We start from the raw sequence: 16864 nt of genomic DNA on the forward strand, positions 1-16864 counted from the left end.
TAGCCACAAAGCACACTACAGAGACAGCTCCTTGCAATGGGAGCCACACAGAGATACTCAATCCAAGGGGTGTCTTCGAAAAAGACCAGTGCATTCATTCACCTTACAAACTACAGCAACTTCCAAACCTAAGAGATTTCCATGGAAACAAACGTGTTAAGTCTAGCTTCGCTCAAGATTCAGTTCACTATCTGCTGGAAGGAGACAGGTCATTAGGGAAAACCTACCTCCCTCCAAGTTTTTGAGAGGATGAAACTGTCATTGCAGGCAATGGAAAGGCCTTAATGAAGAATTTAGAAAGTCCGCCAGCAGCAGCAAGCAGCAATCTAATCACTCACCACAAACCTACTAGAATCAGTAATAGCTGTCCTATGGAGCTTTGCAAATGAACAGCACTTCACGCTGTACAAAAGCGGGTAGGATCATCCCCTCTTTCCCCTCATGTGAAATAACAGAGCTCCGCTTGGCTACTGAGAGTTCTGGTCCTACAACGCCATCTCTCACTCCATCCATCAAGCACAGCCCGTCCTCACTGCATCAACATAGTCCCAGCCATAATGAAAACAGAGCTGCTAATTACTACCAACACAGCAGCCTTTAGTTTTGTACAATTACTGACACTTAATATTCATAGCTTATTTAGTGCTACTGTTCTAACAAAGCAGAACTAGCACAGCAACAAGAGCACATGTCAGTGGCTAATTACAGACACATTAGTACTCACTAACCATAGTACAACACATCCCTTCTGGAGTCCCACAAGAGCACTCCCTCCGCCTCCTCAGCCATTCATGCAAGTTCCATCCCGACACACGAAGGGAAAAAGTATCGTGTGCCTCTGCTTTTACAGTTTTAAGCATGTTCTTCCATTTAGCTGGTTAAGGAAAGCTTAAGGACTCTTAGGAGCACTGCTGTAAAGTAGGTAAGGAGATTCAAGGTGAGAAAATCTGAGAAAATCCAGAGCCCTATTTCATATGAAGCTCTCGCTCAGAGGCACAGTCCTGAGCAGTGGTAGTGGAGGGCATCTCTTGAGACTACCTGAGGGCAGGGTGTGCAGAACATCTCCACCCGTGAGCCCTGAGGTGTCACACAGACTCAGGATTTGCTGTACTTAAGACGTGGCCTTAGCCTAGTACTCAATAGATACAGATGGAGTTCAGCAGCCACAATGTCAATGACTGTCCAATGACAAGCCATTCCATCTTTTCCTAAAGAGCTGCTGCTTTTCTCTCCCACTCTCTCTTTAAATGGCTCCCAGCTACCTACAGCTTATTCCAGAGCCTGGGCTAAATGAACTGGGCTTTGCTTTTAAATTAGCAACTTCCAACCAAACATCTTAAAATACAGGCATACAGCAAATTACAGTTGCTGGGCTCAATGTCCACATCCCTGTGTGCAGGGAGGTTCTGTAACTTGTACTCTGCTGCAGACAGGGGAACAAAGTTGTCAGATGTGTGTTATTCATAGCAGTTAATTGCAAAAAATCCACGAATCCAGATCAGCAGTTTCCTAAAAGCCTGAGAACGCACCAGTTTCTGCAGCACACCCTGCTGGTGACCAAGCTGCACTTGCACTGCAAACGACTGCAAGAACATAGCACAGCACGCCTGAACTCCCTTCCAAATACCCAGACACACACAGACCCACACACAGCTATCCTGCCATAGCCTCCGCTCTGGCTTATACTCACTGGAAGGGTGCAATGGATTCAGAAGGGAGGTCATACGTTGCTTTCTTGGTCATTTTGTTGAAGAAGAATTTCCTCTTGGAGTTTTTGCTGTATGCCATTGTCCAGGGATCTTGCAGAAGAGCCACAGGGATCAGACAGAAAATGGAACAGGAAAAAAAAAAGCACAGTATAAATACACATAGTGCAAGGAGAGAGGAGGAATCTGTAATTCTCTCTGATCCTTCTTTTACTCCTTTTCCCTTCCCTCGCTCAAGAAGACCTGCTTCCCAAGCTGTTCTCTAGTCACTGAGAAAACTCCGTTCTCACTGCATTTAAAAGTTGACATTCCAAATAGGATACTTCCATATACTATTACTCTGGAAAATGTCTTCTTGATGAAAAATTATGATCTCGTTAAACAAGAAAGTCATCAGTCATGTAAATAAATGGAATTACCCACACAATAGCTAATCAACCCACAACAGAAAAACCTATCATATAAATACCCTAAACCTTATCCAAATCCAGGCTACCCTCATCACATGCAAACAGTTAATCTCTAGCCATTGGAATATTCCCATTAATTTTTTATTAAGTTTCAACAGGAGCGAGCCTGGTCAATACTTTTTACTTGAGACAGAAAGAAAAGTTAAATAAGAGTGAGGACTCTCTCCTCCTACATACCATTCACAGTCCGTACAATGTAGAGTCCTGTGGGCACAAAGTGTCGGTCATCTCGGCCAGTATAGGATAGCCGGGGCATTCCCCCTGAACTCTTGATGACTTTCATCTCTAACCTAAATGTTGAGAGAAGACAGTCATAGAGATTCCTTGTTTCTTCCTTCACCACCCTGCCACCTGCACACCCTCTCCAGAGTATCACAGTGAAAACTGACAGCACTGCATATGACAGGAAAAAATCATCACATCCTGGAGAATTCAGTCTTTTGCCTCCCCCACATGACTAGCAGGGTTTTATAGATCAGGTAGCAAATCGAGTGTTGCCATGAAGGATCTATGATGATCCACCACACTTAATCCAAATGACGTTCCCATTTCAGGTGTGAACTCTTAATCTTTCAAGCCACTGACACTGCTGCACATAAACTCAAGCGCCGTTGCTACTCCTAGTGTTGTAACGCACTTTGGCCACATCTACGGCATTAGACCTCAGCAGGATGATGCTCTGAGTCATCAGCATCTCAGAATGCTGCACAAGCTCCAACAGCTCTTTCTCCAGGACTCCTCAAGCAGAGATCAGCACATCCCACCTGCAGCTGTGCATCGGGTGGGGCCCTGAAGTCTCTCATTTGTGCCCATCGCTTACCTCACAAAAATCTTCTCCATTTCCTCCAATCTGTACACTTCCTTCACTCTGGGGGGGGGAAAGAAAAAAATGTGATTTGAAAAAAAAAAAATTAAACTGTCCTCTTTTTCTGTCTCAGCTACGGGGAGCAGCCAGACAGTTCATCTTGTACAGCAGGAGGTGGTCAGGCATGACTGAGGTTCACCCTTCTCCTCAATCTCCTCCAGTGCCTCATTTCTCCTGGTTTGAGAAAACCTGACTCTTGCATGCTCACAGCTGGGTTGCTGTAAGCAGCATACAAGCATCCTCGCTGCTAAGGAAGCTGTGCATTTTTACCTCAGGCTGAATATGCAGAAGAGGAAGAATTATGAAAGTCAGGCGCTTTTGTTTTCCTATGAGGTAAATTCACCAAGGTCAGCCCCATGCAGGTTCAGGCCTCAGCATGCTGGCCTTGCAGTAAAACTAAACTGCCTGATATTCACCATTATTATCCTCAGGGACACCACAAATTCACTAGTTACCCCGAGGTAAAAACAGATTTTTTTTTTTTTTTTTAAAATCAGTAAAGATGATTTGGAGTCATCATTCTTATCATTATGTCAAACTGCTTTTGTTATTGTTGTTCTGAGACACAGAAAGACAATCAGGAAGTTTCAAAAGCACTGCCTCTGATCTGACACCCCGAACACCCATTTCCCACACACTGCTACAAGCATCAGGCTGCAAAGAGCACTGTTTGAACACCTTTTCGCAAAAGCAGCAAAGAACCCCTCTACAACCCATTTCTACAGGTCTCCTTCTCACTTCACAAGCCACCAAGGAGAACATCCTCTTTCCCTTCCTCCAGCTTCTCTCACAATATCATGGCACTTCTAACTTGTGAAACTATTTGTCTGCAATACCTACCCTGATACCGAGCACAATGATGCTTTTATGCTCCACCGTAGCAGAATCAGTGAAATGGAAGGTCAGGAGGCGTCCAAAGCTGAAGCCCTTTGTCAGGAACTTTTTCAGGATTGTAACTAAAGCCTTCTCCTCAGGCTAACCATTTGGAGATTGTAAATGCTGGCCAGCACTTCATTTATCTACTAATAGTCAGCATCTCTGTACCGCTGCTGACCCTTCAGGGCAGACAAGGACATAGATTTTGTCTTTGTGACAAGTCTTTGCAATGATTAAGCTAACTAGGTGCTAGACCTACTGTAGCACATACTTGAAATCAGCACCAGCCAATCCACCTATGATGAAAATATGACTGTCTAATATGTGAACGGAGCGTACTTCTCCACTATCAACCTTTATCTTAGGTATTTAAAGGGCTTTTAGCCTCTTTCCATTGAACATAACAGAACTATGAATTTCAGCTTGAAATTTAACTCTCCTTCAGCTCCTTATCTTCATCCTCCAACACACTGAAACCAAAGCACACCAGGCTGAGGGGAGGAGATGTCACTCACCGGATGGGGTTCATATCTGGCCGACTAGGTTTAGAAACAGCTTTGACGAACTTCTCCGCCAGCTGAATCCTGAATGAAAACAGGAGAATCCAGCAATTTCGCGAGATCTTTGGCATGGCAGGTAGGTAGCAGTTTCAGCAGAGAAACTGCTTAGACACTTCAGTTCATGCAGACTGCCTCCACTGCTAACCCAATGGGTACTGAGCAAGACTTTTTCACCCTGCCCTCCAGTTCAGTGCCCAGTGATACTGGCTGTTACCCATTAGGAATAGGTCTTTACAGCTTCCTCTACAAGCCCACATGCTACTGAACACATTGAGGTATCACGAGGAACGTAGGACATCATGTCCCTGAGGAAGGAAATAGCGGGGCTCGTTCCTTTTCCCTCAGACAGTTATCAGCTATGTTCATTCATATACCCAGGATGCTCAGTTTATCCAGACTTGTGCCTGGTTCACCCCAGACTAAGAAAGGAGCTAGACGTGCCCTCATACAGAGGGTACAGTTGGAAAAGGCTATACACAGTTCCCTTCAGAGCAGGTTCATTCACAGTTCATCTTTATAGCAGTGTTTCAGCTGAATGCACTTGTCTCCCTGTGCTCAGCATTCTGCTGAATGCTGCTTACAGTCACTCGTACCCATGTACAAGAAAGAAGCTTCTCCAGATCCTACATACCTCTGGTTGAAATGTTGCTTTCGAACGTCATTGCCATTCAGCACCAAGACATCAAGGATGTGGATGGCACTGATTTTTCGCTGGGCTTTCCCCTAGGGAGGGTAATACAGAGACTTACTACTCAGATTGATGCTATTTCAGCTTTGATTTATAGCCTGTTTTTGACAGGACATCGTTCTCTTCTAGCAAGAGAGCACCTTTCATAGAATCATAGGGTTGGAAGGGACCTTTCCATGTATTAGAAGCACACAAATTTCCTGCTGCCCATTGTACAGTAACATGCCATCCTCCTAGAATTCATGCATCTCAACTATACGTCTCTGTCTCAGGGGAGGGAGAGAGGGCAGGACCACAGCTGGCATCACCAGCTCTCTGTGCCTGGTCAGGTACCACAGCACAAAGCCCAGTGCAACTACAGCATCCTCACCTGAGGTGTCAGAGGACAGGCAGAATCCCAGGCAGCAATACCTTACACTGTGCATATACCATGAGTGTCTTCCCCAAAGCCTGCAAGCACTACTGAGCAGTTATGTACTCAAAGAGCCACAGAACCCATTAAGTCATGTTGGCAATGTCATCTGCTGCTGCTCATAGGGCAAGAGCAGCATGTCAGGTCCAAAATAATTTCAAAATAATGTTAAAAGCTCATATCTCTAGCAATGGACATAAAGAAGGAACTTAGTCCAAAATAGTTTCTCTAAAGATCATATACAAAAAAACCTTGCACCTGGCACAGATGGAACATTTATTCTTCAGTATCTTACAGAGAATACGCGAAACTGCTCATTATATTTGCAGCCACTTGGTAAGGGAGAGAATAGCCTCCTACCTCTCCTTTCAGCTCATGAACAATCTCCACAGAGAGAAGGGTATCTCGTGGCAGCTCAGTTTTCAAATCCAGCTTTGTCCAGCGATCTGATTGGCGACCATCCCAGGTGTAGATCTGTGATTTCTGTGTGTAGGAAGAGTCAGATTCAGCCAAAGCCTCATGAGGCCAGGGGTGGAGGGGAGACCTCTGACTAAGTGTAGAGCAGCCCTCAGAGAATCTTTTTGTCCTAGGCTGTCACAGGCAGTTTCTTTGTCAGAAGTTTTAAGGAAGAACCTTAATCTCTACAGCAAAGGAACAAAACCACTGATTCTAATCTGACAGTGACTTGTCATACCCACACAAAGAACCATAAATAGAACAGCTTTAAAAGGACAGTGAAGATAATTAGAGGCACTAGCAAGAGTACAGGTCTCTGTGTAGGCTGCGATTACAAAAACAGGGTTAATTAGTGTGAAAAGCAGTGAAGTCAGGAGAAAGAAACATGAAATAAATAGCAGTCTCAGGGACTGGTGATGGGGATCCTTTCCGGCCTTTGAGGACAGGAAAGGATGGGATGAAACTGCAAGGCAGAACGGTAGCATTAAAATGAACAAGCAAAACTCCCGGACTGTTCTCAGCACTTACCCCTAGCCCCAAGAGGAACTTCTGCTCACTTCCAGACACCATACACCGGTAATCTAACACTTGGCGAATTTTTTCCAATGTACTGGAATTCAGAGGAGTGGGTTTGTAACTGAAGGTATCAATGTCTGTACCCTAAAAAGCAAAGTAAGGAAAAGGCAAATTAGACAAAATACATCAAACAGGTAGGTAAATGCAACTTCTACATGAAACAATAATCCAGGACTAGCTTCTTCATCTCTAAATTCCTATGGGGGAAAGTTCTATTTGTATGAAAGGACTCAGAACAAGCTTCTGGGTAAGGTCTCACCTGGATCAGCTCAAAGAACTTGGACTTAGGGTCTGAAGATGAAGGAGCAACACGAGCCTGATCAGGAATCTGAAAACAAATCCAAACAATTGATAATAAGCATTATTCTTTGGCACATTCATAAGAACCTTTCTGGTTCCAATACATGACAGAACATCCTGCCCCCTGAAACTCCTCCTGCTCTTGGGAGTCCAGTGGCTGGAGAGGTCATCTGGCAAATAAAAGGTCTCACGTGTTTTGCAAATTTAATGTAGGCATACCACATCTCACAGGAAACAACTGGCAACTTCAGAAAGTTTCAGGCTAAATCTTTGCTTTCATACATGTTTCAACGAAATACTGTTTCACTGAAGACACACAATTAGGCTGTGAAACTGACTGCCATATCTATGGCCCCACTGCAGTCAAAAGCTCAGGAAAGAGAAACTGCAGAGTCATAAAACAAGACCCTTTGGAGAGCTCTGCTGCTTGGGATCTAGGTGCTGAGTTCACTGTGTGTGCAATGAAATATTCGCAACTGCGGCAAAGAAGCCTGCTCAGTTAAGCCATACACATAATGAATCAGAAACATCCTGTCTGCTTACATAAACAGCTTGAAATGGTCTCTGAATTTCCCACAAGACAACGTATTAAACCTCTGGTTAGAAAGTCCTATCTGTACTGCAGCTCCATTCTTGTTTCACCACAACAAGGACACCTTCACAACCTCCCTGCTTGGCAGCTTGCTTACCCCCCATAGCTGGAGACACTCCTTTCGGATTTCAGCCTGCCGTGGCTCAATCAACGTCCTAGAGAAAGACAAAAAACTCTTAAATGGTGAAACCTCCTTGCTCTTGCAGCATTACATATCCCAGCCCTATAAAACTCGCAACTTTCAGTGTCTGGCTTGAGAATGACAAATGCACACTCTTCATCAACAGGTTACACCAAAGAGGATGCTGCCTTTCCTCCCCACCCTCCACCCATCTCCAGTCCCCGTATTGGCTTTGTTTCATGGTCTGCACTACTCCATCACATGAAAGTACCAAGTATTTTCAAGGAGTTATGTATTAATATTAACTTATCCTAATCTCCAAGAGCTGGGTATATAGCCCTGTCTACAAATGGCAGTGAAGACCTGCTGAAGGCCACACACCAATGTCAATGTTAGGATTAACTCTTAGATAGGCTACCAGACTCATTCAACTTTCTACTACATACTCTCTCCGAATGAGACTTGAACAGAAAAGTCATGCCAGGGAAACAGCTATACATTGCAATGACTTTAGTTTTACATAAGAAATTCATGTCATAAGCTTTAGGTAAGTCTAGGTATATAACTTAGATGCTTTGAATTGCCCCTGGAAAATGAAGAGTTATAAACCACACTCAACTTAGATGGTTACTATAGAATTGAACATAGCAGCTGGCAGTTACTTTTCTGCTTGCATTCCTGCTAAGAAGCAGGCCTGCTTATGGTAATCGGAAATCATGCAACACATGGAAGCCTTCTCAACAAGGGTGATAATAGACCACCAACTTTCAGGACTCCTCCAGCCACCCACACATTTCTGCAAATAACTCAGGCAGAGACACAAACTGAGCTACCTAAAAGCACTATTCACTTTCCTAGCTCCAAAGGCCAAGCCAAGTACCAGCTCAAATCAAGAACGCACTAGAGAAGGGCAAAGCAATTCATTTACAGTAGGTTAAGTCAGTCCTCACCAAAAGCCAGAGGAATATACTCACGTGTCTTGAACAAAGGCACGAATTTTGGCTAGTGCCTTTATCTGAACTTTGCAGTGGCTGAAAAAGAGAACAAGCTTCAGTCAGGGAGCAAATCAATCACCACCAAGATTGTTCTACTGTTCAAAACAAGGAAGAGTGCTGGGACAAGAGGAGGAAGCCAGTCTGATCCTCAAAGCAGCAGTAGATCACTGACAACATGATTCAAAGTGACAGCAAGACCACTGGAAAGAAGTAGGCAGTAGCCTCTTTTCCTTTTTATGCAGTACTTGGAGGCCAAACAGTTACTAACAATATTTCTCTCTGCGCAGGGTCCCTCTGCTCTGCTAAGCCTCTCAGGGAGCAAAAGCAGAGTGGTGTCGCAGCATCAGCAAGTACCTCCATGAGCGCAAGAAGCTACAACTGAAAGCCATGTTGGTTAACCTGCCTACAGCCAGCAGCCCTCCTTGCCCATGGGCGCTCACCTTTCATTGGACTGGACAATGTAATCATAGAAATCCTGGTCGCCTTTGATCACATTCAATGGGACAACAAGATTCACATCCACATCAGTGTTGCGCAGCTGGTTGAGTCTGATGTTCACCATGAAGAGATAGTCCCGCACGTCATCAATACCTAGCTTTAATCCTTTGCATATCACGTACCTGCAGAGCAAGGCAGAAAGATCATGTGGGTTCAGTTCTTCCACACAGCCAACTTTCCTGCCACATTGCCATTTATCAGGACAGTTTCCCAAATCCCAGGAATTCTTTCCTCCTGGGTATTCTTAGGAAGGTGCAATCCCACCTATCACAAAGTCATCATACATGTTCTAGACTCGGGAAAGATTGGGAAACTCAACCCTATTGAAAAACCCCACAGATCTCCCTCAAGTAGTAAATCAATTCTACTAAACTTGACAGGTACAATGATAACACACATAATATGCTCTAGCTTCATTGGAAACCATAACTGTTTCATGTGAAACAGAATTTGTTATATATTTAGTTCCACTGCTTTCTCCCCAGAAGGGTAATTTGGCAAATATCCGCTTTACCTTCTCAAACATCATAATTTGCTAAGCATCTAAAATGTTTCCTCCTCCAAGACAACTGCTAATTCAGGCAGGTCACAGAGCTTCCACTACACTTACCCAAATCCATCTATCACCGTATGTAGAAGACAGGGTTTCTTTAGTAGTCCCTCACACTCAAAAATCTCACCTCTCCGAGTTAGCAGGGCGACTTGTCACAGGTTTAAAGATGCACACTCGCTCAAAGCAGCAATACAGCAGATAAACAAGTCCCACGCTGAATGGAGTAAACAGGTCAAAGGTTTTGCAGACAAAATGTCCTCCTGGAAAAAAGAGAGGAAGCACACCGATACCAGCAGATTATAAGGAAACAAGGAGATACTAGGCACCTCAATAACTTTCTCCTCTGCAGAACTGGCAAGAGTGTTTCTGTACAGTTAAACAGCATCTAAAACACATTCATGAAGTATGCCAATGGGGCTCCACAAACCATCTTCCCCGCATCTCTGCTGCGAAGAGAAAAGCGTTTCCCCAACCAGGATCAAATCAGTATGCATGCTGTCTCACGAGCAAACCATCTATCTACCCCCTATTCTCCCCTTTCAGGCCCAAACTGCGCCCTGTGGCACAGCAGCATGCTATGCAAAAGCCTCTACAGAAGCAGAGCTCTGATATGTGCAACAAGGAACCTCAGGCTGGAGGAGAAAACTAACAGATGTTACCTAATCAGAACAACTCACCATCTAGAAAAAAAAAAAAAAAAAAAAAGGTCTATGTCACCCCTTGCCTTCAAACAAGATTCCCCATTTCCCCAAGCAAAAAGCAGTCAGTCTTACAGAGCTATTATCTACCCAGACAGGAGAGACTTAAAGAAGGTTGCTCCTTTTACCATACCACATTTGAGACTACTGCTAAGTAAATCATTGCCTCAGGTACTTCTAAACATAAGGCACAAGACAAATGATAACATAATGAACATTTTTATCTTCTGCGTCAGTGCCAAATGCTAACTAAACTCAGCAGAAGAGAGGAGCCATCAAAACCAGATAGAGCTATAGCGTCCATCATTTGGCCATAATCAGGGACAGGTAAGGCAGTGTGAGACATCTCTTGTTCTGATCTCAGAGATGGCAGATTTAAAGGAGAAAAGCCACAATTTAGAGGGAAGGATGAACTGGATAAACACCACTCTGTTCCAACCAGCCTGTTAAAATATTCAGGAAGCAGCTGGTCCACCTAAAACTCGGATATACTGTCCAGTTATCACACTAGTGACCTGAGCCCAAGACAGATACATAACATAACACTTTGAAAAAGCTTTAAACTAGTGCACTTTACCTCATACTTTTAATTAAAGCAAAACAGACATAGATAATCTTATTTTTCAGCCACAGTTCTCTTAGCTTTGTGACAACCATCTCAGGATGTATCCATACACACTTAATTCTGTGCAACTTAGCCTCACCGCAGAGCGGACTTTGTGGCAGGTTAATAAAAATTGTACAGCATCCTTCTGCAATGCCATCCACACCTTAGAGAAGGAGGAAGAAGATTAATGGATAAAACATACCTGTCCGGACGATGGACAGTGCTGTAAGGAACTGGCAAAGCATGAGCTGTTTGCTTAGGATTTCTTGCAGATTCTCCTGACCTTCCACTGAGAAACCCTGCAGAGCACACAACATATGATTAGTATCTCCACAAATCTGCTCGTGAAGCAAAGAATTCTGTACAGCTAAATCACAGAATCATGATAATTCCTCTTTCTTTAAGATAGAAAACACTGCCACCGGGAATTTTTAAGGCAAGCCTTGAAGAATTTCACACTGTAACTACAGACACATGTCAAATATCCTAGTACATGCAGACTGAGGTATCAGTTTTGGTCATTAGTGCAGGAAGAAAAAGAAATGGACCAACCCCATCAACCATTAAGAAATGCACTCCCTTGTGATCAGTATTGTCCAAAACAAAATTCCGGAAAGCAGTAATGTTCTCTGGGCGAGTGATGTCTCCATCTCCATCAATCCCTCCCTCTCCTAGGGGGAAAAGAGGAGACAATTACTAACATGTTTGCAAGTACAGACAAAAGATCAGTATGTGCAGGTGATCTATTGTATTCAATCAACATTTAGTCAGAAACTACAGACCTTGATAGGCAAATAAGCCGTAACACGTTCCCTTGTTCACCACCGAAGATTGCTTGTCAGTTAATGAAAACTATTCAGATTGTGTGGTCAGGGCTAAACAAAGCCATATAATAACCATGCTCAAATTATGAGTTGTACATTAGCCTCAGCAAAAGACAAATGGTTCACTACCCTCCCCTGAGATGAGAACTGAATACATGACGACATAATAGTCTCATCCAAGTAGGCATACACATAGCTGAACCTACTAAAAATGTAAGGCTCAATCTCACTGCACAGCTCATCTGTAAAAACACATTATTACAGACAGGGCAAAATTATTTACATTGTGCATTGACAATCTTCTCTTAAGAATTCAAATCATTACAAAGAAACACAGTACTCTATTTCCAAACACAATGTAATCTGTAATTTAAAAAGCAACCACAAAAAACCCTGCCAACAAGTTTATAAAGGGAGTAGAGAAAGGAAAATAGGGTTTGTGTATACTGTATTCCCATACATCTCTTTTTAGAGAGAAGTAAATTGTCACCCAGGTTGGTATTTTAGAAAGCGAACCTAAGGTGTACTCTAGAGCTCACCAATTCTGACTTTGAAGAAGCCTGAACTTCTATTTGGTATTAGTTCCTATAAATCTTCCACAACTACAGCTTCTATTAACTGAACTGGAGGACTAGAAAGCAGCAGAGATCAGGATGCATGATAGTGCTTTGATAACTAAATTCCTCGTCAATCATCCTGTCAGTATGCGAAGTGACACTAGAATTTGTTACCGTTCTTCACAACACAAATATCATGGCAGTCTACTTCCTTCCCATCACTGGAAGAGAGTTTGTACACATCTCACTAGATTTTATAGCACAACAGACAGAAAGGGATCGAGAAAATGCATCAAAGTCATTGGGCTATTCATTTCTCCAGGTATCTCCATCTCTCCACAAGAACACCAGTTTGCAGTGAGTTATGAAGATCCAAATGCTGCAGGCCTTAGAACAATGTGTTTATCTGCCTTGCTGCCCTTGCCATGAACCTTCTCTTTAACAGAACTAATCCTGAAGCACTAACCATTCTCAGAGAGTTCATGGTCAGGTGTCAAAAGTGGCAGTCAACAAGAGTCAGAGTGGTAGAGGGAAAAAACAAAGCACAACAATGAAAAGCAAACCCTTTTCTCTACAAAATAGTCACACTCGAGTTTCCTATATACAGTCTGAAATGAGAAAGCAAGAATACTAACAAGCCTTGTATTTCCCTTCCTATTTCTAGAGGATATGCAGATAGAGGGCTCAAACATATCAGCAAGCTTAACAAGTTACCATCCAGTGAGGCGAGATGCAGCAATTGTCTGTGTACACCTGCTTAGTCTGTCTCAAAGCAAGGTAAAACCTCTTTAGATTAGGAAGCTAATTTAGTAACAATGATTCAGATACAGCCTCTAGCCCAAATCTGTTTTATTTATCTTTACTAAGAGCTCACAATCAATTATCAAAGCAGAGCTAGGGAGGTCTGATATAGAAGCATACTGCCAGTCAGGCAAGTAAGGTTTCTACTTCTGGCTCTGCTAACAGATCTTTGAGCAAGCCAAGGGACTGGAGCACCTCCCCTATGAGGACAGGCGGAGGGAGCTGAGGTTGTTCAGCCTGGAGAAAAGAAGGCTCCGGGGAGATGTTATAGCCCCTTCCAGTACCTAAAGGGGGCCTACAGGGAAGATGGGGAAGGACTCTTTATTAGGGAGTGTAGTGATAGGACGAGAGGTAATGTTTTTAAACTGAAAGAGGGGAGATTTAGATTGGATATTAGGAAGAAATTCTTTACTGTAAGGGTGGTGAGGTACTGGAACAGGTTGCCCAGAGAATTTGTGGATGCCCCATCCCTGGAAGTGCTCAAGGTTAGGTTGGATGGGGCTTTGAGAGCCTGGTCTAGTGGGTGGTGTCCCTGCCCGCCGCAGGGGAGTTGGATCTAGATGATCTTTAAGGTCCCTTCCAGCCATTCTATGATTCTGTAAGTCATCTCACTCACGGTGTTTCAGGCTGACATCAGTGAAGTGGGAAAAATACTGTCAAGCAATCTTAAACGACTCTACAATTTTCAGATAAGTAAAGCACTCAAGTATCAACTATTACAACGGAACACACATTCACAGGGCAGACTGGAAATCTGTGCAGAAATGTGACTTGATATGAAAGCTCACCAATCTGAACCCCTTTCTCAGATGGCAACGCCCTTCTACTTTGCAAAATTGTTCCCTATAAACAGGCTTCTCTTAGATCCCCATGCTGGTATCAATACCAGCCCTGCTCCTGATACAGAGGCTGCAGCATAAGCAAAAACATCAAGTAACACTCGTGCATGCAGTACATACCATAATAAGGTTCAAAGAGCTCACTGGAAGCAGAATAGAAGTCCTCTAGTTTAAAATCGTTTGGTCCTTTCAAGGTCATGCCAAATCCTTTCGCATGCCACTTCCGCCTCCATAGGACATACTCAGAGAAGCCTCCAGGACCAGCACACACGTCCGCAAAGTAGAGCAGCTCTGCATCTCGCTCCTTTATCAAGGGCCTCTGCAAAAGGAAACTGAAGAAATTCTACTGACCCAGTAACAGCTCCCATCAGTCAAAAGACAAACACCATAAACTGCACTACCCAGTCAGAGAAGTCTCTTTGGAGCACCTGTTTTCCCAGCTAGTATCCTAAGGATTCTCCTTTCTCCCCACCTTCTCCATTCTCTGACAAAGCACTGCTGTTTGAAAGTTAATTAGAGGCCCTCACCCCATGGAAGTCCTTAGGGTTTGTAAACATGTAGTCAAAGACATGGTCCATATTTGCCATCTTCATTGCAGCCCTGTGAACACATGAACAGGGGCCTATTAAGTTTCAACCTTGGCTCCCAAGGCTGAAAGCAGACATAAATGGGAAAGGGGCTACACTACCAGAAGTTCTGCAAACCTGTTCAGGAAGAAAACTCCACGGATCATCTCATAGGGGTTAGACCTTGTTCGGGCTCGACGCATTTCTTCTCCATCCAACTCATCAAATACACTCTGTACAAACAGAAAAAAAATTGAGCTGGACCTGGCAAGGCTTGAGGGATAGGTAGTCATGAGCATTTCCTATCCTCATGCTTCTCTCTCCTTAGACAGAAAACTCCGTGCAGGGTTTGGTTCACCAATACAAAATGTTTTTCTGTCACATCATGATATTCACTCGTCTTCTAAGCCATCCCAGTTCTTTAGCAAATTATTTCACTTGCTTCCCCAAAACTTCAGTTCCTCTCTAAGGAAGGGGACTTACCTTGCACTGCAGGACGTTACGTAAAAGCTCTTCATTACAGAACTCTGTTTCATCTTCAATCACCATCTTCCTCTGGAACAGGATGAGAACACAGATAACAAGTAGCAAACATGGTATCAATCATTTCAGAATGCAACATATACCGGTAATGGATGAAGGCTGCCAACCACATACTAGGCTGTATTAGCAAAAGTGTAGCCAGCAGGCTGAGGAATTATTTTCCCCTGTTAGGGCCGGATGTGGAATACTGCATCCAGTTTAGCACTCCCCAGTACAAGACAGACGCACTAGAGCAAGCCCAGCAAAAAGACCACCAAGATGACAAGGATACTGAAGCACCTTGAGTACAAGGAGAGAGCGAGAAACAGTTTGTTCAAAATGGAAAGAGGGAGATCCTATTGCTGTCTGTAAGTACCTAATGGCAGAAAATAGAGAAGATTGATCTAGACTATCAGAGACGGACAGCAACACGACAAGAAACAATGGACACAAGCTGCAACACAAAACAGGCCGATCAGCCATATGGAAATTTTCTTTTGTCAACTAGGTTATCAAACACTGAAACAGATGCCCAAACAGGTTGTGAAATTTCCATCCTTGGAGATGCTCAAAACTCAACAAAACAACGCCTTGAGCAACATGTAGTTGGACCTGCTTTAAGCAGGAAGCTGCACTAGCAATCTCCAGAGGTTCCCTCCAGCTTAGGTTATTCTACAACTCTTTGACAAGGCAGTTGTTTCAGGCTGAGTAGTTCTGCGTTGTCTTAGCCTGGTAACTACTGGGATCTAAAAAATTACCTTCCCCACAGTCATCCACTCCTTCAGTTCCTGGGCATCAGGGATTTCCGTGGTACACTCGAGGCACCAGTCCACTTCCTCGTAGGCACTGGGCTGCAAACACAAGACATGGGAAGAGCCAAAGATGTTTTTGTTAGCAAAATATAATGACTAATTGCTCCCTAAAAGTTTGCCTCCTGATCCTAGCATAAGGGGTTATGCCATGACTTTAGGACCAACCATAGAGGTTTTTTCTCCTACTCTAGAAGAGGTCTTATTTGTTTGGATTTAAAAATTAAAAAAAAAAAAACAAAAAACAAAAAAACAAAAACAAATGACAAAAAAACCCACCAATCACACACACATCACCAACAACCAAAAAAAAACCAAACCAAAAATCAAGTAAAACCACTCCACCACAAAAAAAAACCCATACCACTTTCCTCTCCAATGAGAAGAGTCTGATAAATAGTCAAGACAAAGCAAAAGCCTACCACCCTCAAGGTACATTTTAGAGACACTGCAAAAGAGATGTGTGCCAAAAAAAACCCAACTTCGTGATGGTGCTTTACATATTCTTTCTCCCAGTTCTTTCTGAAAGGCTCCCTCATTCCACAACTTAATTCATGCTTCAAACAATTTTTATAATCTCGGGAAGGAATTGTAGCAGTTAAGATCAAAGTAATGCTACTCCTCCACAAAGAGAGGCTGCTAAGTTCTACTAACCTTCTTATATTTATTATAGTAGTATCATCCACAAGGGTTAATCATGCATTGAACTGCTGTGAGCCGTAGAAACACACTGGAGAATGAGACCTAAACCAATGAGCCTACAGAACTCTCCTGGCTCTCAAGGAATAACCTCTGTTATTATTTTCAACTGCTGAAAGCAATTCAAAGAATGGAGAGCAAAGTACCACGACATGCACCATACATGGCTTGACAAGCATTGCCATCCTTGACTAACAACGGCTGGGACCTTCTGGCTTACTCTACGGCTGCCACATCCCTAGGATTCAGTGTTGTGGTTTGATTTTTCTTTTTA

At 43.4% G+C, this 16864-nt stretch overlaps 1 protein-coding gene across 3 annotated transcripts in view; it reads right to left on the bottom strand.

The window, feature by feature from the left end:
• CMTR1 (cap methyltransferase 1) overlaps positions 1-16864 on the bottom strand; it is a 28343-nt gene that overhangs the window by 3126 nt on the left and 8353 nt on the right. For 2 of the 3 annotated variants that reach the window (XM_054197452.1, XM_054197450.1), the window contains 19 exons: positions 15841-15933; positions 15044-15115; positions 14699-14793; positions 14522-14594; positions 14115-14313; positions 11526-11644; positions 11176-11272; positions 9796-9928; positions 9058-9237; positions 8597-8653; positions 7599-7656; positions 6869-6937; positions 6562-6693; positions 5938-6060; positions 5109-5200; positions 4433-4501; positions 2997-3044; positions 2354-2466; positions 1691-1799 (listed from right to left, as the gene is read on the bottom strand). In XM_054197452.1, coding sequence (XP_054053427.1) covers positions 1691-1799; positions 2354-2466; positions 2997-3044; positions 4433-4501; positions 5109-5200; positions 5938-6060; positions 6562-6693; positions 6869-6937; positions 7599-7656; positions 8597-8653; positions 9058-9237; positions 9796-9928; positions 11176-11272; positions 11526-11644; positions 14115-14313; positions 14522-14594; positions 14699-14793; positions 15044-15115; positions 15841-15933 — 1931 coding nt within the window. Of the gene's footprint in view, positions 1-9; positions 912-1690; positions 1800-2353; positions 2467-2996; positions 3045-4432; positions 4502-5108; positions 5201-5937; positions 6061-6561; positions 6694-6868; positions 6938-7598; positions 7657-8596; positions 8654-9057; positions 9238-9795; positions 9929-11175; positions 11273-11525; positions 11645-14114; positions 14314-14521; positions 14595-14698; positions 14794-15043; positions 15116-15840; positions 15934-16864 lie in introns of those variants that run through there. The other variant, XM_054197453.1, reaches the window with a different exon arrangement.

Source organism: Rissa tridactyla, chromosome 3 (assembly GCF_028500815.1).
Source record: "Rissa tridactyla isolate bRisTri1 chromosome 3, bRisTri1.patW.cur.20221130, whole genome shotgun sequence".
In the NCBI taxonomy this organism is placed as follows: Eukaryota; Metazoa; Chordata; class Aves; order Charadriiformes; family Laridae; genus Rissa; species Rissa tridactyla.